General features: G+C 49.2%; 1 protein-coding gene across 31 annotated transcripts in view; it reads right to left on the bottom strand.

The window, feature by feature from the left end:
- CACNA1C (calcium voltage-gated channel subunit alpha1 C) overlaps positions 1-26,788 on the bottom strand; it is a 705,432-nt gene that overhangs the window by 224,876 nt on the left and 453,768 nt on the right. For all 31 annotated transcript variants that reach the window (XM_017545494.2, XM_017545500.2, XM_017545495.2 and 28 more), the window contains exons 4-5: positions 14,169-14,308; positions 6,048-6,187 (exon numbers count right to left, since the gene is read on the bottom strand). In XM_017545494.2, the coding sequence (XP_017400983.1) occupies positions 6,048-6,187; positions 14,169-14,308 (280 nt within the window). The remainder of the gene's footprint in view (positions 1-6,047; positions 6,188-14,168; positions 14,309-26,788) is intronic.

Here is a 26,788-nt window from a genome sequence, read left to right as displayed (position 1 = left end):
ATGAAAGGGAAGTCTGGGAAGATGAGGACACAGACAGTGGAAAATGCAAAGGATGAAGAGTGAAGCAGTGTGGGCTTGAGCCTCTGCTCTGACTCGGGGATCTTCTCTGGACTCCAAAATACGTCAGTTTCAGGGGCTGAGTTACATGGTTTTGAATATCTTCTCTAGAAAGATGTTCTCTTCTCAAATTTGGACTTGGAGGTCTGGACTTAAAACTGGATGTTCCTTAGGAAAACTGGACAGTTTTCTGTTTTGACTAATGAGAGTGCACTATCTACCTCTGTCCCCATGCCTAGCTTTGTGCTTGGCTCACAGAAGGTGCTTAATAAACATTCATGATGAGTGAAGGGCATCTTCCAAGGCTGGTGCTGGTCTTACACAGAGGTGCCTTTTCAGTTTCCTTCATCATCAGATCAAGTCTAGGTTGCTCTGAGTTTTCGTCAAAGAGCCTACACATCTTTCTCACCTCCATCTGTCTGCTCCCTTTATCAAACCCTGCCAGAAATTTCTTCTCCAGAAGGCGTGTGAGATAATACAGAAGGAGGAAACGACCCCTTGCTTACTGCTTCACAAGCAAATGGACTCCTTGCACATACACTGCAAATATTTAGCCACAACTCTCCCTATTTATTGTTCGCCTCACTGTATAATGTTGATTGCTCCGTATGGCTTAGTCTTTGGTGTAATACAGGTGCTCCACAGCCCTGCTGCTGTGGGAGAGTGATGCCCACAGCAGAGGGAACTGATTCTGTTATTACAGAAGAGTCTCTATGAAGCCAAATTGCTGAATCTTTCAACGACACAGAACTCCACTGAAAGGGCCAATCTGACGTTCACCTCTCTAGTGTAATCAAACCCTTGGCCTTGCAGCCTCACTGTGTGTATCTACAGGGCCACGGCCATGGCCACGGCCACTCTCCTTCCTTTGTGTGATTTCCTGGAACGCCTCTCTTCGCTCATCCTTCAAGTTCCATCCCAAATGCCGTGCTTTCCAAGAAGGCTCTCCTGAGTCTCTGTCCTTACCCGCCAAAGTATGGCGTCTCCAATGCATGCTTGTCTCAGAATTCACCGTGTCACACATCTTACCTAAACTTTGTTTTTTGGCATCTCCAATTTTTATCCTATATAATCATTTGTATGAATATTTTTCCTTCTACTATACTTCAAGCTCTCTGGAACACACTTAGTATCTGACTCACTTCTGTATCTGCTACAATGGCTAGCAAAATCTTACATAAAGTAAATACTTAGTCAATTTTGCTGAACAAATTGATAAATGACTCATGGACCTGTGCTCTCACAATCATCTATTTCTATAACCTATGATGAGATTTCAATGACATTTAGTACATATATGGGCATTTAAAAAATAACAGCAACTTTTGGGTCCTCTAACATGACTGGTTTGGAGTTGCGGATCTCAAAAGCCACCCAATGGACCTATTTGTTATAAGAAAAACCCTACATATTTACATATCACCTATGTACATTTCTTCAAATTACCCAATTGTCATGAAGATCAAATGAGATGGAAGAAGTAAAGACCCTTCGGAAAGGCCAGTGAAGGCACATGTCCAGAAAGCTGGCAGCACTTGCCCCATTTTAGTGGCCTGGGTGGCTCTTAGGGCTTGCGATGTGAAGCCATGCCAGCCGCCATAGGCATCCATGTAACCATTCTATAGATATTATCACCTTTATTGTCGGTGCTGAGGACACAGCTGTGAACACAACCAACAAAAATGGTTGTCTTACGTAGGTTACATTCTCATGAGGTAAGGGGTGATAAGCAAATGAACACATACACGTGTAGAGTGGCAGATGGTGAGAACCGATGTGGGGAATGGAGCAGGGGAGGCTGGATGAATGGGGAAGTGAGGGGATGGCATGGGCAGGGGCTGAGGAGGTGCAAAGGCCTGTGCAGAGAGCTCAGTCAAGGGCGTTCAAATAGAAGGGGCAGCGCTGGCCACCATCCCACAGTAGGTGAGCTTGGAATGTCAGAGGAATAGCAAGGGGGTCACTGTGGAGGCCTGGCGAGGAGGGACAGGAGGGGAGGGTGAAGGAGGTGAGCTCAGGTGAGACTGCAGGGCCTGTGGGACTTTGGCACTCACTCTGGGCAAGTCAGGGAAGCCTTGGAGGGTCCTGAGCAGGTCAGGGACATGATCTGACTTGGCTGTTCAGAGGGTCATTTGAATATTGTGTTAGGGCCAGGCCGTGACGGGTGGAGGCAGAGACTCCTGCGGGAGGCTGCCTCCATCATCCAGGCCAGGGGTGAGGGCAGCCAGCACTGAGCTGAGTGTGCAGGTGGTAGGAGACAAAGTCTGGATATGTTTGGAAGATAAAGCTCATAGTGTTTTCTGGTGGACTGTATGCAAAGAGTGAGAAAAATAAGTCCAAGATTTTGGGCCTGAGAAGCTGGAAGGATGCTAGCATTTAGCGATCTGAGAAAGACTTTGGGAAGACTAAGAGTTCTGCTGTGGGTCTTGCTAAGTGCAAGACATGTATTAGCTATTCAGACAGGAGAGAAACAGAGTCGGCAGGTAGGGACACAAGTCTGAAGTTTGGGAAAAAGGTCTGAGCTGACGACATACAAGTGGTGGTTTATACATAGATGATATTCAACACCAGGAGTCTGGACGTGTTAACTAGGGAGTAAGCGCAGACAGAGGAGAGGTCTCAGGATCTACCCCTGGAGCTTCCCAATGTTAAGAGGGTGAGAAGATGAGACAGAAGTCAGCAAAGGATTCCAAGAAGAAGAAGCAAGTGAATGAAAGGCAGAGCTAAGAAAGAACACTGTTCCACGGGCCAAGGGCAATAATGACTCAAAGACAAGGAGGGATCAGCTGCATCCAAAGCTGCCAACAGGTCACATAACATGGCCCTGGAGGACGGAGCACTGGGTGCAGTGACGGCCATCACTGATGGTCTGGACAGATGTTTTGGTGCAGCAGTGGGAGAGAAAGCCCGATCGAGTGGATTCAAGAGAGAATGGGAGGACAAGAATCACAGACAACGGGTAGAGGCAACTCTTGAGGAGTTTTGCTGAAATACAGAAGGAGATTACCTATGGCTATGAGAAGCAGAAGAAGAAGACATTGGTCTAGGTTTGTAGTCAGGGGAGATACTGCTGACATCTTTGCAGATGACATCAACCACACTGGTACAGTGTCCTGATCCATCATGGTCTGCATGCTTCACTGTTTCAAAAGCTGCACAGACACTATTCCAGCAAGAAAGGGCAGAAGGCTGGATGAGCTGAGGAAGAGTCACCATCTTACTGGTGACCTGCAGGAAACCAGACACAGTTGTTGCCCCTGTGCATAAGCAGGGAGCAACCTGCAAGGCACCCACAACAGCAAAACCACCTCAGTGTCGTCATCTCTGATGACAAAAATATTTTCCTGGACTGCATGGCAGGTCACATGAGGGCCTTGCATTTGATGCCTTCATCTTCCTGAGAGAATTCCTAGGAGTATTACTGCTTCTTGACCACTACAAGATACATCTATCTTCCTTAAGTGCAGATGGAGACAGGGCTCCATCCTCGGGAAGTTTTCTCTGTGGTGGAACCCAAGTGACTGGATCTAATCTAATTCTCCCTTTTAATGCACTGTGGCATGAGTGGCTCTCAACCATATTCATCTCTAATTAAGAATCTCTGTACTAGAGCAATTACTGTAGCTACTGCTGTTGATAACAATCATCTCCTCAGTCTCTTTGTGGTAGGCTGCTATGTGTTCTCAATCGTTCACCCATGCTTCTCTGCAGGTACAGTGCACTTCTTGGCCCTGTTACCTTTGAGGGTGCCCATGTGACTTGCTTTGGCCGGTAGAATGTGAACAGCTAAGATGCAAGCCATATTTAAGCATAAGCCTTAAGTTGATGGTGTGGTTTGGCTCTAGGCCCCATTTTGTGAGCATCTGCCCTCAGCCATGAGAACCACAAGGCCTACCACCAAAGGTAAGGGTTCCTCCGACCTGGGCTCCAGAGCTGGATGGCACGCAGAATGTGGTCAAGCCCAGAGCCCAGCTGCGTGCAGAAGAGCTGCAGCTGACCGCTACCCTCAGGCACCATGAGCCAGGTATAAATGTTGCTGGTTGTAGGCCATGGAGAGTTTGGGATTGTTTATTCCCACAGCAAAACCTGACTGATACACTCTTTTATTAGACGGTCAAATTTCCCTAGTGAAAACACCATGCTTGTTCTTTATGATATGCCCTAACACCCCTAATACAAATTGCAGGCCCCTGAGAAGTACATAGGTAAAAGGCTAAGGGTCATTGCGTCTATTCTGCTTGGTTGGCTGGCGTCTAGCATTAACTCCTAGTTCCTATCACTGACACACCGGCAGTACTATTACAGGCTTCTTAAAGTCATGTTCAACGTCACTGCCATCCTCCCTTCCTACTTCCTGATTTTGGGTATTGAGTTATGGCTGATTGACAAAGAAAACCCAAATAATTTAGGCTTCAAAACGAAATGGGTCCTGGCCGTGATATATGCAGTTTCTATTCCTAAGTACACCCAAATGGTTAAGACTGAGTAGAGAAAGTCTGCTTTAATTGTGCTTGTGTGACTCAGCTTTGTGTGCCCTTTGAGCCTAACATAGGCCAAAAGCTTTGCCCAGGGAGTCCCACTACAAAGAAAACAAACTCTTGCTTTTGCTTATTCAGTAAGTTCCCCTTACTTATTTAGAGACTGAATTAGGTATTGTGCAGGATTCAGAGGCAACAGAAGGCACGGTTCTGGGTTTTAAGGGGCTTATAGTATAGTTTAAGAGACAGGATATACGTGTGAATATCCAAGACCATCAAGAGATATATACCATTTAATTCTTTAAAAGAGGCAGTGCTGTATGGTAGGGAAGAGAGCTGGTCTAGAAATCAGGAGACCTGATTCTAGTCTTGCCTCTGCTGCTAGATTAAAATCATAGGAAGATCTTTTCACTATACTGTGCATGAACAAAAAATAAACTGGTTAATATAAAGTCCCTCACATTTCCATGGGTTCATGACGCCAAGAGATCCCAGCCAGCAGCACACAGGTAACCAAGCGCTCAGTGCAAGGCATGGGTAGGAGAGGCCGTGCATTCGGAGGACCTCCGTCTACCTGTCCTTCAGCCCAGCTCCAGCTCATCTGGTCCTAGCCTAGTCTGAGGGGTCTCCTATGTCTTGAGTCATGAGCCAAATCTACTCGAGCTGAACTGAAAGTAAAATTTAAGCAAGTGAGTCCAGAATTGTTCTCAGATATCACAAACTGAAGAAGGAAGAGTAGGAGTTCTAAAGCTGACTGAGCCTCCAGGAGTACCTTGGGCTGGGGTTTGCTGGAGCCTCCCCAGGAGGCCTGAAGCCACTGTGTTCAGTACCTGGGGTGCATCCATAATGGGCCAGGCTTCTGGAGGAGTGGCAGAAGAGGCATTGTCCATGAGATTGACATCAGGATAGGCAAGACCTCTCCAAACCCTTCCCCTGATTCAGAGAGCTGAACACCCTCCTCTCTTTGGGAAGAATCAATTCTCACAATGACAGGCATGATGTCCCCAGTGGGGGTCCTGAGGCCTGGGCTGCTCCATTTGACAGGAAAGTGAGAAAGGTCAAAATAGAACTTTTAGAACATCAATTGATGCTTTCCTGATTGTTCTTTGGAAAAATACAGTAAGTAGAGATAATTTCATTGGCTAAAGTGCTCTGGAGCTTCGAGGATGAGCCACCTGGCTCTTCTGCTGCAAATGTATTTAAATCCCCAGCGCAGGGCCTCCAGGGTGGCTCAGAGGGCCATGGGATTGCTTCCTTCCAGTAGTATTCCTGTAGCTGAGTGACTGTGGTGAACTTTCTCCTGGAGTTTCCAGGAGCTGGGACCACAGCCTGTTTTAAGGTACTTACATCAGAATTGGGTTCTTCAGATCAAAGGAACTCATTTTACAACAAAAACAAAAACCCCTCCGTTTACATGGAATCAGGTCCCTTTGGAGAGTGTTCCTGGCAATTCAGCAAAGGACAGCAGAAGGTGGTGAGGAGATAACACTGTATAGAAGAACAGGCTTCACTTACTTGGGACTCCAGACACCAGCCGCAGGGGACGCAGCACGCGGAAGGCCCTCAGCGCCTTCACATCAAATCCGGCCCCTTTCCCTCCAAGAGCGTTTGCCCCATCTGCTTTGGTGGCTTGTTCTAAAATTGCACTAAAAAGCCTAGAGGAGAGGAAAGAGAGAAGGACTGTCAGGGCGGGGCTTCGGTGCCCAGCTGGGGCTCTGACCTCTGGATGCAGCCTGGAAAAGCAGATTGCGTAGGTGTCTCCAGCCCAGGAGCAGGCGCTGTGGGTGTGTGTGGCGGCATGTGGGTGTTTGTAAACTGACATCCCCAGTATGGGTGGTGGCCATGCCGAGGGGGTTACCATGGCCCAAGGAGGCCTGAGCGGGCTGAGGGTCAGGCCCTCTGCCGTCATAAAGGCATGAGCCGGACAGGTGCTGGACGAAAGTGGGAAACAGCTGAAGCCGTCAGTCCTCCTCTCCTTGAGGAGCCCTCTGCCCTCTCCACAGCATCCTCGCACCCCACCCAGGGGTGCCAGTAACCACATGCTCTCTTTCCCTGCCCACCCACCTTCCCTCTCTTTGACTAGCTCCTGGCCCATGGAAACCTGCTTCATGCTGGCCTTGGCGGCTGCTCAGGAGACATGTGCTGCACGAATGAATGAATGGTCGAGTGGTTAAACAGGAAGGGCTCAAGTGGGGCAAAACCACGTGTGCATGTAACTGAGATGCAGGGCGAAAAGCCCTGTCCCTTTAGGTTTGTGCTGGCACGTTCACTCCTCCAACAAACAAGAACACCTGCAGCTCTCCGGCAGGGTTCTAGACAATTGGGCTATAGCAAAACAGAGAAAGCCCTTCCCCTCAAGGAGCTTACATTCCCGCAGGGAGACAGACAATAAACTGAGCAATCAGTAAACAGATACTGCAGCTTAGAGTGATGAGTGCTGAGGAGGAGGAACAGGGAGGGGCTCTGCAGAGACTGGGTGGGGGCCGCCTTCCTTCCCACAAGAGAAGTCTGCACAAAAAACTCTGCAGATGATCCCTGCGCAGAGGCCTATGGGAAGTGAGAGCGGGACCCACCTAGCTATCTGGAGACTGTTCCAGGCACAGGAAGCAGGACAGCAGGGGCCCGAGGGAGGAGCAGGGTGTGCGTTAGAACAACAGCAACCAGCGTGGCTGGAGCAGGGCAGGGAAGGGGAGAACCGTGGGAAAGAAAGTCGGTGAGGAAACAGGGAACCCCACCGGGTGCTTGGTTTCCTCTCTGAGTCAGAAGCCACTGGGGGACTTTGAGCAGGAGAGTGACATGATCTAACTACAGGTCTAAAAGAATCACTCTGCTGTTGTGGGAAATTTGCCTGTCAGGGGCGAGGCCAGAGACCAGCTGCTGCAGACGCTGGTGGCTCAGAACATGTGGTGGTGTTGGAGGTAGTGAGGAAAAGGTGGATATCAGATTCATCTTAAGATAAAACTGGTGGCACTGGCTGATGGACTAGATGTGAGGTGTGAGAAAGAGAGGGTAATCAGAGAAGATTCCAACAGTTTGGGCGTGAGCAACAGAAAGGATGAGATACGGTGGAATGGATATCAAGGGTTCTGCTGAGAACTTGAAATCTGAGCTGTTGCTTGGACATCAAATGCATGTCTTGAGTTGGTTCTGTGTCTGGAGGTTAGTGGGGAGGTCCAAGCTAGAGACAAAAGTGCAATAGTTGGATAGTTCATATTTAAAGTCAAATTGTATGTGACTACATAGGAAGCCAGCGCAGAAGGTGAGGATGTGAAAGGACTCAACCCTGCAGTGCTCCCACATGGAGGGGGCAAGAGAGGAGAGAGCAACAAGAAAAATGGATGAGGGATGGCTTGCAGAGCAGGATACATGGAGAGAATGGCACCACATGAAGAGAGTGGCCAGTGAACAGGCGGTGGTGTCACATGCTGCAGGGGCATGGCTGAACACTGACCGCTGGCTCTCGCAACATGAAGACCATCCAGACCTTGAAGGCATCTGTGCTGGTGGAGTGATGCGGACAAAGCCCAGCAGACACAGGTTCAAGAGAGTATGGGAGGAGTTGGAGACGGTGAGGATGGACAGCCCTAGCCAACAGAAAGATGATGCAAGCCACGAGTGTGAGCTGCATGTGTAATTTACCTTTGCCAGTAGCCACATGGAAAAGTAAAAGCAATGAAATTGACAGTGATCATAGATTTTATTTAACCCAATATAGTCAAAATATCATCATCTCGACATGAAATAAATATAAAAAAGTGTTCATGAGACATTTGTCATTCCTTGTTATGTACTAAATTATCTTTGAAATATGCTGTATATTTTATACTTATTATTATTGCAATTCAGATTAGCCACACTTCAAGTACTGAATGGCCACATGTGGCTACCATATAGACAACTCTTTTGAGAAATTTTGGTCTAAGTGACCAGAGAAAAAAGGGGGGCTACTAGAAGTGGGTGTGGAGTCAAGAGGGTTTTGTTTTTTGAATGGGAGATAGGACAGCATTTTTCCATGTGTTGGGACTCATCTAACAGAGGCGGAGATGTGAAGACACAGAAGCAAGAAGGAACCGTTGCTGGTAGGACAGAGCCCCTTCACTGGCAAGAGGCAGTCGGTGCACATGAAGGGTGTCCAGCTGTGCAGGGGCAGGGCTGTGTGTCGTGGTTCAGTAAGAAGGCACATTGTCAGCATAGACACATGGTTGTGGGAACATATGAAATTTCCCTTCTGATTGCATCTTTCTCAGAGAACTGGGGAACAGGGCCATTGGCCGAAAATGGGAAAGGGGAAGGAGATGGGAAGTTTAAAGAGAGAGGCAAGGGTGCTGAAAGTTATCTCAAAAAGCAGAGGGTGAACGGAGTGGGGACAAAGCAGGAGGGCCCTCAGGTATCACCAAGGGCCTGTTGGAGGTTGGAGGTCACGAGTGTAAAGTGAGACCCTGCTCAGCTTTGCAGATTTCTTGACCCTTTCCAGGTACCGAGCAGATCTCCAGTTGGTTGGACTTGATTAGGGTTGGTGTTTTTCCAGGTGTGCAAGATAAACAGAGAGAAGACTAAGAAAGCTGAGTATAAATGCAAGTGAGTGAGTGCAGCAGTGGCGCATGGCGTCTGAGCTTGCTGGAAGGAGGGTGGACATGGGGACAGGGATGAAGCATGTGGTAGGATAAAGGGACCATGGGAGTCAGGGTGAGAGAGGGAGGGGACTGGAAAGATGGTGGTGCTGGTTAGACAGCAGGATGTTAGATTCTGGATTATGGGGAGGTGTTATCAGTGGTGACAGGGATATTGGCTATATGCATGGGAGTGGGCCTATTGAAATAGGCTCCCCAGAAGGCAGATACCCAGGAACCAAGAAGCTACTGGAGGGAAAATGGAGAAGTGAGGTTAGAGTGAGGTAGAGGGAGCCAAGAACCCACATCCTCAAGGCACAAGGAGGGGTGACTCAAAGGTCTGCAGAAGGCTGTGGTAAAGAGGAGAAGTAAGGCATAGAGGGTCTGGATGACACAAATGTCAAAACTGGACGGCTCCGGGGGGAGGGGGCAGTGGAGCAGAAATAAGGAGCTGGCAGGGCCCCCTCAGACCTAGCAACCTGGTGCGGTGGAAGGCGGCTTCTGAGAGAGGAAGTGCAGGGAAAGCTGTGCCCAGGGGAGAATCAGGAAGTGACCACAAGGAAGCTGAGAACTGGGCCCCTGTTTAATAAATAAAGTTTTGTGGGACTTCAGCTACACCCACTGATGGAGAAGCTGCTCTTGTCCTGCTGCTGGGCAGGGTGGAGTGGCTGGAACAGAGACTGCATGGCTCACAAAGATGAAGACAGCATCTGGTCCTTACAGAAAAGTTGGCTGACCCTGAACAGGCAGGGTACTATGGGAATCGGAGGACACAGTGGGAAGGTTTCCACAGTGGGGTGGTAAGAAAGGAGGGCTGAGATCAGAGGATGCGCAGAGCCACATGGGAACAGAAGTACTGGTGACGAGGGATGGCCCAAGAATTTGGGGCATTTCACAGTGACTGAGAAAAATAGGGAAAAGTGTGTGCAGGGCGTCCTGTGTGATGGGAAATTTATACCTTTATACCCAGAGGGTACGCTATGGATTCATTGCCAGCAGAGTGCAGTGCACGCTGGGTCATGTTTCTTCAATAGTGGGGCCTGGGATCAAGGAGGGAGCCCAGGTATTAGGAGTGGGTCCCCATATCACATCTGAACTGTGAGACAGGGCAACTTTCATTCAGGAGCAACAGGCTTGAATTCTTAAGTAACTTATGCTCAGGTAACTGGATCTAGAAATGGGAGGCTGCAGCTGGGAGATTAGCCAGAAGCATTAGCAGAAGCTCAGGGCCAAGCAGGGCTGAGTTGTGAGGGGATTGGCCTAGAAACGGAGCTCTGTGGAGGCCCCCAGGCGCTGAGTGGCTGAGTGACTGGGGTTCTGGCTCCTCTAGTCCAGAGCAGCTCCCCTTCTATCTGGTCTGTATATTGGACCTCTGAGTGAGACTCTGACAGTGGACTCCATAGCTAAATGAAGTTTCACAACCCTGCTCAGGCTGTATCTGCAGTGTCTCCCAGCCTGGCAACTTGATGGCTCCTGATGTTGGCTGGCGAGGCCTTGAAACCTAGGCAGAAGTTGCCAGGATGGGGGGAGTGCGCTCCTTTCTCCACAAGGGAAACACTCTTTCCATTGAAGCCCAGATCACTGAAACCTGGGGAAATGAAGACCAGTTTGCAAATTTGTCAAACGACATTTCCAAATGCAAACCAGATTTTGTTCCCAGTGTTTCCTGGAAGAAAGCAACATGCTCATCAGAGTAAAAGATGTTCACCCAATAGTATTCAGCGAAGGGAGTGGAGCTTAGACAACTTTCCTTTAACTCCTGCCTCAAGTTGAGACTCTTTATTAAGTATCTGCTTTTAATTTTGAAGGGACAGAAAATTCAAACATGGGTGTGGGAGTGGCTGCTGTACTTCTCCTCAATGAAACATTCTGAAGGCGAAACCACTGTTCGGTGCCCACTGGTCCCTAAGGGCTGGCCTCTGACGTGGATGCCTGGCCAGAGGATTGCTTTTGGAGGTGTGTTTGGCAGATCTGTAGCCAGGCAGTGGAGCTTTTAGAAGAAAAGGATTGTGAGGCTGTAGAATGATCATGAGCCCAGAGAATGCAAAAGGCAGGGCCACCACCCTGCTGGGGAGGCAGGGATGCAATCAAGCCTCACTATCTGGCATGGAACCTCCTTAGCAGAAGATCCACTGAGGAGTCTGTGGTCCCTGGGGAGGGGGAGGTAGATCTGAGGCTGCCACAGTCCCTCCATGTTTATTCAGCAATCCCACCACCAAGGGTCCTCTGCTTTAGGAAGGAAATAAATGCTACTTGTCATTCATGTGCCACCAGAATAGCAATGTAGAGATGAGACTCTCAGCCTGGCACTCAGGCAGGCAGGTCCACCTTTCTCCAGGGTGTCAGCCCCCACCCAGCTTTGTAGGAGGCCATGAGAAACCTTCCCCTACAGCTACAGAGAAGGGGCCAAGGATAGCAGATATTTCCATATTTCCCAAGAGACACAGGGAAGCAAAGGGGCACCCATTTAATATTGCAAAGGAAGTAGGAAAAGGAGGTGGGCCGAAGAGAGGTGGTGAGCTGCACCCACCAGTGATGGGGGATCACTACAAGGATGGGCTGCTTTAGACAGGATGAAGAGCCCTTAGGAGAAGAGAAACTAGGTGCCAAATATGGCCCAGTGCAAGACCAACCACGAGCTGGGGAACTGCTGGCATCATGAACTCTGTGGCCCAGAAACAGGAGGAGACATCTGGACGCCTCCCTCCCTTCATCAGCCTCATGGCCTAGACCCCAGGGGGATGCAACTGGAATCAGGGCTGACCCCCCAAAAAAGTCTGGCTGCCTCCGGTTGTGGGGAGGAGTCTAAGGGATGAAGCCGGGTCTAGACAGGCTGCAGGTGAGGCACCAAATGTGGCCCAGAGATGCTCCACTGCACTCCCTCCCTGTGCAACCCAGGCAGGGCCCCCCACTCCTAGGGTTCCTGCTTGGTACCTATATTTCTTGTCTCTGTTCCCCTGACTCATGATTTAAGTAAGACCACATATGGGGCAAAGCACATATAATCCACTGCAACTCAATCCAAAATTCCAAAATTTTGCCTAAACAAATTTCTTCCCTGCAAATCACCCTCATCCCTCCGTTTGTCCAAGAAGCATCTGCTCTCATTCCCGAGGCTCTTTTCTATGTATGTGCAAAAGGCTCCCAGAAGACTGAGGCCTGGAGAAAGATGCTGAATTCTAAAAAGGACTTAGGGGCCTTTGGAACAACCCACCTTAAGGACTCTTGCTGTGGTTTACTGCAGTGTTCAAGGCACATGTTTAGCCACTCCTTGTATATTCTGGCATGAGAAGCAGCAGCAAAATCTGCATGCACACTCCAAGTGTCCCGCGCCAGAGCTAGACCTGGATAATAATGCTAATAACCTTAGTGCCCGTCGTATCACCCAAATACCCCTGAGGTTCATGTGGCCACAGTGCATCATTCACTGGTCAGGGAACAAAATTTTAAAAACCCAATGTGTTTCCAAACAACGTTATGAGCCATCCAGATGGCCAGAGATGAGGACATAACTTGCAAATGATCTCGATGTCCTCCTGCGTTACTTCCTGCAGTAAAGACCAGGCACTCCCACAAGATGGTGAATGGCGGGTGCTCTGGAGACGTCCACAATGGCTGTGTCTCCTCCGGGATGGCACAAAAGGATCCTCCAAAAATAGGCTTCTGGGATAAAGAGTTCCTGACATTCTGACCTTGACTCTGCAGACTGCCAGGACTCCAAGGGAGGGAGAGTCCAAGGTGGCAGCCACTTGAGCACTCACTGGGGTCAGAGTAACAAGGGACTAGCCCAAAGCAGCCGGCTTGTTCTCCAGGTAAAATCTGCTGCAGTGGGCTCCATCCTATTACAAGACAGATGTGTTATTGGACCTTCATCAACTGTGTTTTAATAAATTACACTTCACCAGTGTACGTAGGCCTGTTAGGTACAAATATTTTATGGAGAAACTTTTTGTGAGGTTACCAACTTATGTAGAAGGAGATCAGTTCTACATTTTATTCAAGATTCTCTGTGTTGCGGTTTTGAAAGCTTAGACTGACTCTACCTTATCTTATGCTATACTGGAGCAAGGTGTTTGGGGGAAGCAGCATTTGATTGGGGTTTGCTTACCTGTCATCTTGGCCTTTCATAGTTCCCTGTCTCCTTCTCATCCACCTGTCTTGAGCAGGCTGGTTTCTTGGGGCCATAGAACCAGGCCCCCTATAGAGTGAGGATGGGGATGAGGCCTCTGTATGAGTCCAGAGCACAGGCACAGCCCATGCACCCCCACCATCACCCCACACCTATAGGCTGCATGCTCACTGCTGAGCTGCCGCAAATGTGCTCAGCGAGACAGCAGGGAAACTGTCAGAGGAACTGCAGGGCCAGATGTGGTCTGAGATGAAATGAAAGTCCTTACGCAGGGGGCTCTCCTTAGCAGCACAGAGCAGTCTGGGTTCCATTAGGAGCACTCAGGTCCACCCATGTGTGCATGCCTCTGTGGGAGCAGGGGAGAGGAGTGCTCTTGGGTCATAGCCCCTGTCCCTCTAAGGGGAGTCTGAAATCAAAGTGATTTTCATGTATCATTTCTTCTTGCCTGAAGCCCAGCACAATTAGAACGAAACGAAAAGAGATAATACAGAAGGAAGAAGAGGGATGTACTTTTGAGACAGCCAGGTGGGAAGGGGTCCCCAGAGAAACTCCAGCCAGCCTGCACACTGGGAGGAGTGCACACTGGGGTGGGGCCACAGAAGTTCACCCCCTTTGCAGCAGGGAGAAGCCTGACCCCTCCTTTTCCTGGGTGGAACCTGGGATTCAATCTGCAGGCGGGAAGCCCGTGGGCAGGAAGCATACTCTCACTTTGCTAAGAGTCCCTGTTTCCCTTTCTGTTCCTTTTTGCAAAATAAATCTCATTTTTCTCACTCTCCAAATCATCTGCGAGCCTAAATTTTTGTGGCTGTGTGACAAGGACTCCGTCTTCAGCTAAACTAAGGAAAAGTCCTGCAACACTAGTAAGGTAAAGGGAAAGAGATAGGCAGTGATACTCACCCCACAACCACAATTATAAAATCTAGGAGATTCCAGCCGTTGCGGAGGTAGGCATTGGGGTGAAAGAGGAGTCCATAGGCGATTACTTTTAAAAATGCTTCCACCGTAAAAATTATGAGAAAGAGATATTCCACTCGTTCCTAGGAAACAAAAATAGAAAAGAGAGAAAAATAAGTCATTAGGTTGGGGATTTAGAAAGTTCGGAACCAGCAGATCTCACAAGTAGTTGGAAGAAAATGCTGCCCCCTCTGTCGTGGGACCAAATGGGGACACTCAGGCCAAATTAGCAACTCCACAGCCTGTTGTGCCGTGACAGCACCAAGCTACTGGGGATTACAGGATTTTTATTTTTGCTTCAAAGGTCCCCCATTTAAATGTAAACATCAGACTGGTGGAAAAATTATATATTTTTCAAAATATTTTATTTAATCAGTTGACATTTTATTGTGCCACCCCAGAAGAGAATTCATCTAAAGGGAAACAATGTCAGGGCAAAAAGAGAACAAGCTAAAGCAGAGCTCCTGGAAAATTGTGCCACAACTTCAGGAACAAGCCCTGAAGACAGCGGACTTGGTTTTGGGGAGTGTACTAGCTGAGCTCCTCCAAAAGACAGAGGGAAAACGCAGCTGCAAAGAAATGGAGATGGTGAAGAACCCTTTAGAGCAACACGAACAGAGGCAACTTGCTTACATACACTCATCCAGAAATGTGAAATCTCTTTCTTGAGAAAATAAAACCTTCTGTCCAAAGACATAGAACAGTTCAGCAAAGAAAATCAGCATTTTGAGGATGGAGGCAGGCACTGGGTGGGGTGCAGAATGGAAAGAGCCCCTCTCTTTCCTCGAGGGGCAGAGGACAGTCTTCTTCATCCCCTGCCACCTTGAAGAAGGGCTTTGCATTTAAGGATGCAGCTCCCATCCCTGGGAGCCCAGTGTGAACAGGACAAATTCGTTGACTCAATTAGAGCGAGCCAACTCTGTGCTGATTCATGCACTTCCCTCACCATTAATTGCTTTCTCCCACACTCCCATCCCAAGTGCAGAGCCTTAATGGCCTCCACCAGGCAAAGGCTGCCTGGATGTCTTCATGCTCCACTGCTCACCTCTGCAGAAGCCTCAGCTATCCCTCACTGGAGCCATGAAACACCCATCCACATTGCATTTGGGCACAGGCCCTCCGGAGTGGGGTGGGCCTATTCACAGTCCCCAGTGGGCACTTGGCTTAGAACCTCTAGACCCATTTTCCCCTCCTCTGCCAGGTCAGAAGGAGCTCTGGTATGTGCATATGGGAGCAGTAGTGAGGGGGTGCTCCAGGCTCACCCACTTTCTGAAGGAGGGGTGTTGCCCACAAAGGTCCACCTCCTCCTGCCTGGCCAGCTGGGATGGTCCTCCAAAGCAGGGCCATCAGGCCATACCAGTACCCTGAGCTCCCATTCACTCCATCACAATCTCCTGGGCATGTAGGGAGTGCCAGCCTCACTGTGAGGCAGTTTGAGGATGCAAAGTTAAAAACTATATAATTCTGGGTCCTACCCAGACCAACCGAAATAGATCTTCTGGCTGCAAAGTCTGGAAATGTGCATTGTAGACAACTTCCAGGTGTTTCTGAGGTACCCTGAAGAACCACTGGCTCCTATGCTGATGAAGGCCCAGATCATGCAGAGGCAGTGGGAAGGGAGTACAGGGGTCAGAATTAATCAATATCTCAGACGCAGACTCGTCCTTCCCTTCCTGCCCATTTTTGGGCCACGCAATTGGTCTAGGGAGGCAGCTGTCTTGGAGTTGTGACCCAGGAACAAATCACAGTGTGTGGGAAGCTCCAATCTTTTAAAGTCAAATGATGTTGGGTTAAAATGTACACTAGGGCAGTGCTGAAGAAGAAAACATGAGACAAAACAGCACAGGAGAACCTAAGAATGTTTGTGGGAATGGGAATGGAGGTGCTGTCACACAGCCACTCAGCCCATCTCCTCATCCCCAACACATGTTGGTTCAGAGCTTTCATGTCTGCCACCAGATGACAGGGCCAACTCTTTCTGCATTCTGAGACAGTTGAAGCTGAGATGAGAAAGAAAGGAAAGGAAAGGGGAAAAGGGAACAAACACAAGTTGGGTATCCATTGGGTGACAGGTGCTTTCATATGTGCTAGTTGCTTTCACACTTTCACTCACCTGCCCACCCATCCATCCATCCACCTACCCATCCATCCATCCATCCATCCATCCATCCATCCACCCATTCACTGATCCATTCATCCATCTTCCCATGCACTTACCAATCCACCCACCCTCCCACCTACCCACCCACTACTCATACATTCATCCATCCATTCACCCACCTGTCCATCCACCCATCAGTCTACTATCTTTCCACCCCTGCACTATCTTTCCACCTACTCACCTATCCATTAATCCATCCACCCACCCACCCACCCACCCACTCTCAAACCAGCCAGCCAGCCAGCCACCCACCCATTCATCAATCCATCCATTCACCCACCTGTCCATCCATCCATCCATTCACCTATCTGTCCATCCATCGATCCATCCATCCACGCACTGACCCACCCATCCATCCATCTGTCAGTCCACCCACCCACTCATTCATCTACCCATCCAGACACCCACTCATCCACCCATCCACCCATACATATATACTTACTCACCATCCATCCATCCATCCATCCATCCATCTATACATCCACCCACCCACCCACCTATATATATCCATCCATCCATCCATTCATCCACCCATCCACCCACCTATCTATATATTTATTCACCCATCTATCCATCTACCCATTCATCCATTCACCCACCCACTCATTCATCTACCTGATCATCCGTCTACTCATCTACTCACCCACCATCTACCCACTCAGCCATCCATCCATCCACCCATCTGTCCCCTCAGTCATTCATGATCAGTGTGGCACAACTTGTTGGATTGTCATAAAGTGACCCTGTAGCTCACTCTGGGTTGTCTAGATAATGAGCCCTCCAGAAGAGGTGGCACTCAAGCACAGAGCCCCTCTCCCCTCCTGGCAGAGACAGCAGCAATATCCTGAAGGCTCTGAGGGCCCTATGCGCTGGGAAACGAATTCCCAGACAACCCCTGTAAACAGCTGGCACCCCTAGTCCAGACTGCCCAGTACCAAGCAGTCTGCTTATTCCCTCATTGATAGGCTGCTTTCTCTTGCTTAATTTCCCTATAAAAAGAGAGAGTCATGGGGTTGGAGGGTGTAGTGGGGGTCCTCCACTAGGCCCAGCAGCATCCTGGACCTGGCATATCTCTTTTTGAGATGGAAGGGTTGGGGGATGTGACTTCTCTTCTTGGCCTTTGGCCTTGGCAAATTCTCCCAATAAAGCCTACTCCTTGATCCATGCCACGTAACATATGTCCCGCACCCTGGCATAGAACATGTAGAGACCCAGAGGGATCTGTCCCACCTGACAGTGATCATTCAACATTAACTCAAGCATTCACACACATGTTTATGTAAGTGTTGGGTGCTGGACTTTTGAGGAAAAAGTCTCAGAAATAGACCTCAAGGATGTACTGGTACAATGTGGGGCAAATGGACAGATGATTCCAATACAATGAGTACATGGTGCTCTAGAGGCAGGCACAGCTGGCTATGGATGGACTTCCCAAAGTAAGACTCTTCAAGCTGAATCTCGAAGGATAAAGAGTTGTCCAGGTGAAGAAGCTTAGGGGCTGGGGGTAGGGGGGTAGGGCTGTGGAGGGGATCAGGCATTGCAGGTGGAGAGTGAACTAAGAAGATGGAAAGTATGGACAGTTCTGCTATGCAAATATTTGATTTGGCTGGAGTGAAGTGTTGAAGTAGCAGGGCTGGGGGGCCCAGCAGGAGCAAGATGACCAGGAACTTCGTGGCTATGCCTGGATGCTTGGGTTTTATTCTGAGGAGAATGGGAATGATCTGGCGAAATACGTCCTGCACCGGCTGGAGAATGGGTGATGGGGTTAAGGGTAGGGGAGTGACCCATGCAGAGATAATGGAGGCTGGAGCCAAGGTAGAGATAGTGGGTTTGGTGAGACGTAGGTGGATTTGAGAGAAGAAAGCATGTGCTTTGTTTTCTGGTTGCACGTAGGGGTTGAGTGAAGAGGCAGTACGGAGATGTGCAATGCCCCCTCCCTGAGGTTTCTAATTTGGGTGACTGTGTGGATGGTGATGCCTCTCACTGCAGTAGGGGACTTCAAGAAGAGGAAGAGGGGTTTTGGAGGAAGGTAGAGACATCAGTTATGAAATTGCTGAATTGGAGATACTGGTGATCAGACCTACAGAGGTGGGGTCCAGAGCAGAATTCACTTTGCAGGGGAGGGCTGAAAGAGGAGAGTGGGCAGACTAAAGACAAAAGGACAGAGGCTGGGCTCCAAATCAGTACAGAACAGCCACTACAAATCCCAATCAGGATGTGTGTCCCATCAGAAACCTCATCCCCAAGAAAGCCCCTTCACATTATGGGAAATTATCTCCAGCAGAAGTTATAGGACCTCACTTAAAATCATTAAGTATGAGAGAGAAAGAGACTTAAAGGTTATCTAACTACACTCCTCATCTGAAAAACTAGGATACTGACAAGATACTGAAGCCAGGGAGAAACACCCAGAGGACAGGAAACCAGACTTTCTGACCTTCGAGCCAAAGGTCTGTTCATCCCATCTTGCCTGACTGGGTACTGGAGAAATGCAGTTCACTGGTCCCACTTATTCCCAGAGACATGGCTGGTTGCACAGTCCTCATGCCTGATTGTCTGATGGTCTGAGACAGAACTGAAAGGGCCCAGGGAGCCAGTAGGAAGGGGTCTGAACAGGAATCCAGAGGACAGCTGCAGAAAAGTCTGTGACACAGTCACCGTGTAGCATGTGTGTGCACTGTGTGTGTGCATGTGCTGACTCAATGTTACAACAAGCAGTGTTATTCACTCAGACCTTAGAGGCATGATTGCCCTTCTAGAATTGTTTTAAAAAAACAAACCAAAAAACATAAACAAGCAAAACAGCTTGGTTAATTCCTTCAAAACATATGTTGTGCTGTCACAGAAACATCTAAGGGCAAGTATGAATGGGGTGAAGAAAAGAAAAAGTTGGTCAAAGACTGTTCTCGTGGATGCCCCAAGTGCCTCTCGTTCCATGAATACACAATTCTGCAGCCCTCCTCATGCCTGAACTCTGAAGCCAGAGACCTGTGTGTCCGCCTGAATCCTGGATGGTTGCAGAGCTCATTGAGAAGGCCCCAAATATTTAGCGTGCAAACTGGCCCTTTTGGTGATCTTGGGAACTGGGAAACTTTGGAAGCCAAGTAGAACAGATGAAGACTCCCATTTCTACAGTTCAGTGTTAAGGTTGGTTAGTGCAGAGGAGGTGTGAACAACTGCAGAAGAGAGAATGAACCCCAGACCAACAGCAAGGAAACACCCAGACTCTCAAAGCTGCAAACGGGCTGTGCCCAAAGCCTCGGGGGCCCACCCCTCACACCAGTGTGCCCTGGATGTAGGACATGGAGTCAAAGCAGGTCATTCTGGAACTTCATGATTGCCAAACTGGGTTTTGAACTTGCCTGGGGAATGTAACTCCTTTCTTTTGATCAATCTCTTCCTTTTGGAACAGGAATGTTTACACAATGCCTAAACTCCCATTGTATCTTGTAACTAACTAACTTGCTTTTGATTTTACAGGCCCATAGGTGGAAGGGATTTACCCTCCATCTTGCTCCTGCTGGGCCCTCCAGCCCTGTGACTTCAGATGAGTCTGGCCTTTTGAGTTAATGCCGGATGATTTAAGACTTTGGGCGGACAGTTGAGAAGGGGTGATTGTATTTTGCAATGTGAGGACTGAGATTTCAGACTGAGCAAAAGCAGAATAACATTTACGCATAACCTCACCTAGATCCATGTTCAACTGTGATCCCTAGGGTTGGAGGTGTTTGGGTGATGGGGGTGGATCCCTCATGAAAGGCTCAGCCCATCCCCTTGGTGATATGTGAGCTCTCTGCATTCCTGTAAGATCTGGTCATTTAAAAGTGTGTGGCACCTGCCCCTTCCACTCTCTCTCTTGCTCTGTTCTAACCATGTGAAAAATATGCCTGCTCCCCCTTTGCCTTCTGCCTTGATTGGAAGCTGTCTGCAGCCTCCCCAGAAGCAGATGGTACTGTGCTTCCTATACAGCCTGCAGATCCATGAACAAATTAAACTTCTTTTCTTATACATTACCCATTCTCAGGTAGTTCTTTGTAGCAGTGCAACAATGGGACGGGATTCCCCGGCACCCCTGGAGGACCCTGCTCCTCTGACAGTGGGTAGATCCCTGTCAGCCTTGGGGTAGGCTGACGACCTTGTCCACAGATGCCGTCTTCCTCCTTTCTATCACTTTCTCTTCAAATCCATTTTTCCTTTATTGCTTCCTATTTCTGCCTTCTTTTCTCCCTTTCTTCCTTCTCTCCCTGTTCATTTCTTAGATCTGCTACTGACAACTGGGGGTCCATGGCCACACTCATGTCAGGAATATTTAGAAGAGTTCAGTGGAGAGAGAGCCCCAGTTCCAGAAATGATGACGCCTTCTAAACACTTGAGGAGTTAATTAGGCACTGCTGTGTACAGGCTATCTGAGTTTTCCACTTACCTTCGCACGTATATATTGCTACCCTTTTCAACTATATTATAAGCTTCTTGAGAACAAAGACTCAAGAATGAGAATAATAATGAAGTCTTTACTGATGAGAACAGTCTTCGAAGGATGGTAATAATTTTGATTCTGGCACCAACTGGCTGCACGTCCTCGGACAAGTCACTCTACTTCTCTGGGTTATTTTCTCCTGCACAAAAGGACTTAAGAAAATTACAGTCCTGCAAAGAGCTCCAGTCCTCCACAGAGGGCCTCGGGACAGGTACAGGTAAGCGGAAGGCTAGGTCAGGGGGCTTTGACTCTCCATCCCCTCTGGAACCAGAGCAATGCCACGAACCCACATGCTGAGTGTCCAAGGGTCCTAACAGTTGAAGAGGGTCCAGGGAGCCAGTATGACAGGGTGTGGACAAAGAATACACACAAGGGCAGCAGCTACCTCTTACTGACCAGTCTGGAAGACTGTTACTGGCTTTATTGCTGCATTCTGCATAAGATTTGAGGGATCTGTGTTTTTTTCATTTTTCTTGGAACTCTGAATACCATTTCCAAAATGGTAGATGACTTCCAAAGTCCCTCCAAGACACTATGGCAAAGGAGGCTGCCTAGCCCTGTGTGTGTGTGTGCAGTTCGGCCCAAGGCACAGTGAGATTTCAGGACATGGGACGGAATAAAGAGTTCCTCTTCTTCACTTCCTCTCCTCGTTGTTCTGAGGATCACCATGAATACAAATAGTTTTTATAATAAAACATCCTTCATTAATGAGATTATTATTTGTGCTTTAGAGGAACACAGACTCCTTGTAAGCAGAAGACATGCCAGGGTAGATCTCTTGGGACCAGGACAGTCTGGAGAGACCAAAGCGCCTGTCTCCATGTCTATGGTAGAGCTGGGGGACGCCCACCCACCTGTGCTGAACACTGTTGGGCTACATCCACTGGGTGACAGACCCAGGGTGTGAGAACTCATACCAAGATAGGCTGTGTGTCCCCACTTAGATATATGTAAATGTACTTACGGAAGCTGCCAAGAATTCTCCACCAAGCAGAATTGATGAGAAGCCCAGTTATGTAATTCCACCTCAGTACAATGTACAAAAGACAATCAACACAATAGTAATACTTCAAGCCGTACATGGTATCTCCAGTTGCTTCAGAACTTAAGTACTAATCAGCTAGACCTCTACATGTGGTTCTGGCCTATTCTCTGAGAGACGAAGGAAGCGCAACCCCTTAGCTCTCACTGCCTTATTCTTCTCCCATGTATTCAACATGCCACAAATACTTCCCGAGAGCCGCAGCACTTGGCACCACCTGCCGCATCGCCCTCTCAGGACATCAATGAGTTGGAGAATATAAAAGGCTGGCAGAAAAACCAGGACACGAATCCCAGCCTCCTTGGGATAGGAAGGCGAGGGAGCTAATTCAAGGCCACACATCTTGCCTGTGTGAGGGGCATGCAGGTTCCTCCATGGCCGGTCTGCCGTTCTTTCTGCCGAAGCATGGCCGTCTCCACCCACAGACTGTCTGAAACCCCATTGTGCCCAACAGGAGCCGCTGGGCAGGCAAAGGGCTGCTTGTCAGGTATGGCTGGAGGGGTGGGCAGCAGGCCTCCCGCGCTGAAGGCCTCCTCCTCCTGGGGTCTCCACCTGTGCCTGAGATTCAGCCATTAAGAAGCCTTTCTCCCATTGACAGAAATGTGGTGCCTACACATTCTCACACATGCTACAGCAAGGCTGAACCGTGAAAACACTGTGCTAAGCAAAAGAGGCCAGAAACAATAGGACAAATACTGTATGATCCCACTTACATGAAAGATCCAGAGTAGGCAAATTCACAGAGACATAGAGTAGATTCGGGGTTACGAGGGGCTGGGGGAGGGAGGAATGGGAATTACTGCTTAACGGGAAAGAAGTTCCTGGTTGAGGAGATGAAAAGCTTGGGAAATGGTGGTGATGGTTGCACAACATAGTGGGTGTAATTAATGCCACTGAATTTCACACTTAAAAATGGCTAGAATGGCAAATTTTGTTACATATATTTTACGACAATAAAAAAAAAGAAGCATTCTCTTGGATCTGAAAGGTTTGACAGCACAGCCTTTTGCAGTGAGGTGGTGGCCAGATGTGCAGGGCTTGCCTAGGTTGGGAAGAGGGGCTGGGCAGGGAGGCGGACAATGCTGTGATTTCACATCCTGTGGGCAGGTCCTGCCCGGGGCCTGCTGCAGCAGCCTCTGCTAGAAGGCGCCTGCTGCTCTAGACGTTCTGGACTTACACTCAGGACATTCTTGTAAAGCAGAAGTTCAGGGAAAACCAGTGATAGCCTAAGAGCAAAGCAGCCTTGAAGAGAACAATGCACTTATTTATTGAGGGCAAGCAGCAATTGAGGCTCGGTAAATTGAAAAGTATACTAGTTTCACTGGTTTTATAGTAGCTCAGTTTAAAAAAAATAAAATTAAAAAACCGTTCTCAAACTCATCTGTTTCTCTGTGCTTGCCCACAATGCTAAGCTGAAATGGCTTATTCACCTATCAGTTTCTTGTGTGTACGCCTTCCTCCCTGGGACCTGCCTTGCCTCCCTGCCCTAGCAAGTGGGTGTGGGTGCTCAGATCCAGGGTGCCGACGGCTGCCTTGCTGTCTGACACTAGCCCTGTGCATGCCTCTTGGGCTCTTCACTTCCCCTACCCTGGCCCAGACATGTGCCTGTGCTGACCTCTCACAGGCAGGCCTGGGGATGAGAAGTCACTGCAGGAGCTCTGCACGCCCCAGTGGCCTCCTCACGGCCCATGTTTTTCTAGCTGCAACCTACAGAGCAGGCATGGGGCATTTGATTTCTTTGTTTGGTGTCCAGTGTTTGAATAGTACAGAGGGCATGATCAACATTTGCCACACTGCTCCCTGTGTCACCCTCTTGGAGTTGAGAGGAAGCCCAAATGCCGCTCAGGCCAACTACCTACCCAGGGCAGAAGCCCCTTCTCCACTGACCTCCTCTGTCCCAGGCTGTCATGTCCTCATAAGACTACACGTTCTGTCACTGGGCAGCTGTGTGTCAGAGCATGGCCACAGTCCCAAACTCTCCAAGGAGCTCACTGTGCTCATGGTGATTACCTCTTCTTTGAGGGCAATGGAGTGGAGAGGGTGACAGTTATTACCAATCAGGGCTGAATTACTCCAGGGGACAATGGGCATTTGCTTAGTGACCTGTGCGCTAGCATGTAATTTCCCAAATGGAGAAAAAGTGCCGCAGTGGTCTTAAAACTCTCTACTAACCCTACCTTCTCTCAGGAGTTAAACCAACGCCTGGCCCAGGGAACAAGACCCTGTCTTTCTGCCTCACCCCATGGCCTCTCCCGACTCATGCCCCCATCATGGGTTGTCTGGATATTAAAAGAGTTTCCTGACCAGGCTCATTGACCCCTAGGCAGTTTTACTGCTCAAAAGCCTTCAGTGGCTCCCTTCTACCCTTAAATGGGATCTAGCCTCCTTAGCATGGTTCGAGGTCTACCGTAGTCTGAACCTTCCCATTCCCCAGCCGCACTCTGTGCTCCAGCCACACCAAAGGCTCATCATACCCAAACCAAGCAGGCTACTTCCGGCAGCTCTCTTCTTCATGCCCTTCCCATCCATGCCCCTTTTTCCTCCACCTCTAAGAACTCCTTCTACTCCTCCAAGATGCAGCTTAGTGGCCATCCCTGCTCTGTACTTCTCAATCCCCAACTGTCTGCCATGTCCACCTCCATCACGTCTGTCATCACCACCACCACCATCACCATTACCACTATCATTACCACCACCACCATCCCTACCATCACCACCGTCTCAAGGCTATCACCATCTTCTCCACCATCTCCACCACCACCATCATTGTCACTGCCACCACCATTATCACCACCATCATTGCCGTCACCACCACCATCACCACCACTATCATCATACCACTACCATTACCACCACCACCATCACCATCATTATCACCACCATCCCGGCCATCACCACCAGCACCCCACCGTCATTATCACACCATCTCCACTATCAATCACCATTACGACCATCCCCATGACCTCTCCTATACCATCATCACCACTGCCACTACCATTACCACCACTGACACCACCATCACTATTACCACGATCACCACCATCACCATCACCACCACCATTACCACTACCACTACCCCACCATCACCATCAGAACCCCCACCATCCCCACCACACCACCATCACCACCACTACCATCACCACTATCACCATTACCACTATCCCCACTACCTCTACTATTACCATCATCACCACCACCATCGCTACCATCTCCACCACCACCATCCCCCCCCACCACCACCACTATCATCATACCACTATCATTACCATCACCATCCCCATCAGAACCACCACCACCCCACCACACCACCATCCCCACCACTACCATCACCATAATTATTACCACCATCCCTACCATCCCCTACCACCACCACCACCACCATCACCATCCCTACTGCCTCTGCTGTCACCACCATCACCACCTCCCCCATCACCATCATCACCTCCCCCATCACCACCATTCCCACCATTCCCACCATTCCCACCTCCCCCCATCTCCACCACCATCACCTCCACCATAGCTGCCATCAACAACAGTCTAAGCCTGGACACTTCTGTTCTAATCCCAAGAGTAACTCCGTATGATGGATAAAGAATATCTCCACTATACAGATAAGCAAACAGATCAGGGGGCTTAGGTAATCTTCTACAAATCCTTACTGCTAGCAGGACATTGAATGTAATGTTTTTCCCATTATTTGTGGCTAGAAAGAAAGCTGGACTCCATCAGCTCACCTCCCAACCGCCCCCAAACCCCCTTTACCTGGCACAGCTGTCAGAATGGGAAGCGTGTTGGGGCTTTGTGGGGGCTACACTGAGTGCCTAAATTTTGAGTCATGTGTGGCTGCTGCACAGACCTCCCCCCTCTCCCTGCCCCCACAACACACACTTTCTTCTGTCAGACCTGCCTGTCAGACCTGGTCTCCACCTTGTGAGGAACACTGCCGGCTATGAACCCACCACTGGTCTAACCAGCTGAAGCTGACTTTATCCCTTTCCTCTCCTCCATTCACTGGCTTCGGAAGTGGCCTGAGACCCAACCCTGCCAATGTGGCTTAAAGGGAAATTTTCTCACTGATTCAAAAAGAGAGAGAGGCATAGCAGCACAAAAGCGCAATGATGTCCCATTGAACTGGACACATCCATGTCTATATGTGAAGTCTGGAACTGTGGCAGCCATCTGGGGACCATGAGGTCTACTAATTGATGATAAGAGCAACATGCTGAGGGTGGCAAAGGGAAAACGTGGGAAGAACTAAAATCCCGGAGGAAGCAGTCAAACCAACTTCAGTGCCACCCTAATTTGGGGCTTCCTGTATGTGAGATAAAATTTCCTTATTGTGAAAGCCATTCCGAGTTGAGTTTTCTAGTACTTGCTTCTGAAAGCAGCCCTATTGGTGGGCTCATGTGCTGTCTCTGCATGGCTGCTCAGTGCTTCCGCCCCTTACCAGCCATTTGGGCATACTGAAGCTCAGCTGAGTCCTGCCCAGGTGGAAAAGGCAGTAGCGTGCAGGCACTGGAAGACAACTGCTGTGCTGCCTCCCTGTTAGCTCCCAGCCTGTCCGGGAGATGCTTAGTTCAGATTACGCTCTCAGACTAGATCTACAGAGATCAGCCTAAATCCCCCGCCCAGGGTAGCCAGTGTAATTCTGTGCTTAGCCTCTTGTTACGTGCAGCACAGAGCTGTGGATGAGACTGTGGGAGGGAGGCAGTAACGTTACAGCCCATAGAGAGACTGACAAGAGGCCCCTTCAACAGCCCAGCCTCAGATCTACGGCTGGAGGGTACAGGGATGCAGTTCTAGTATCTCCCTCCCTAGTGGTGGCTTTTTCCTACCTTCGAGGGATGAAGGAATTTCTGAGCAGTGAATTCCTGACAAGGAAC

Source organism: Cebus imitator, unplaced genomic scaffold (assembly GCF_001604975.1).
Source record: "Cebus imitator isolate Cc_AM_T3 unplaced genomic scaffold, Cebus_imitator-1.0 Scaffold179, whole genome shotgun sequence".
In the NCBI taxonomy this organism is placed as follows: Eukaryota; Metazoa; Chordata; class Mammalia; order Primates; family Cebidae; genus Cebus; species Cebus imitator.
The sequence above is the reverse complement of the archived record's forward strand: the minus strand, read 5'-3'. Positions and strand labels throughout refer to the sequence as shown.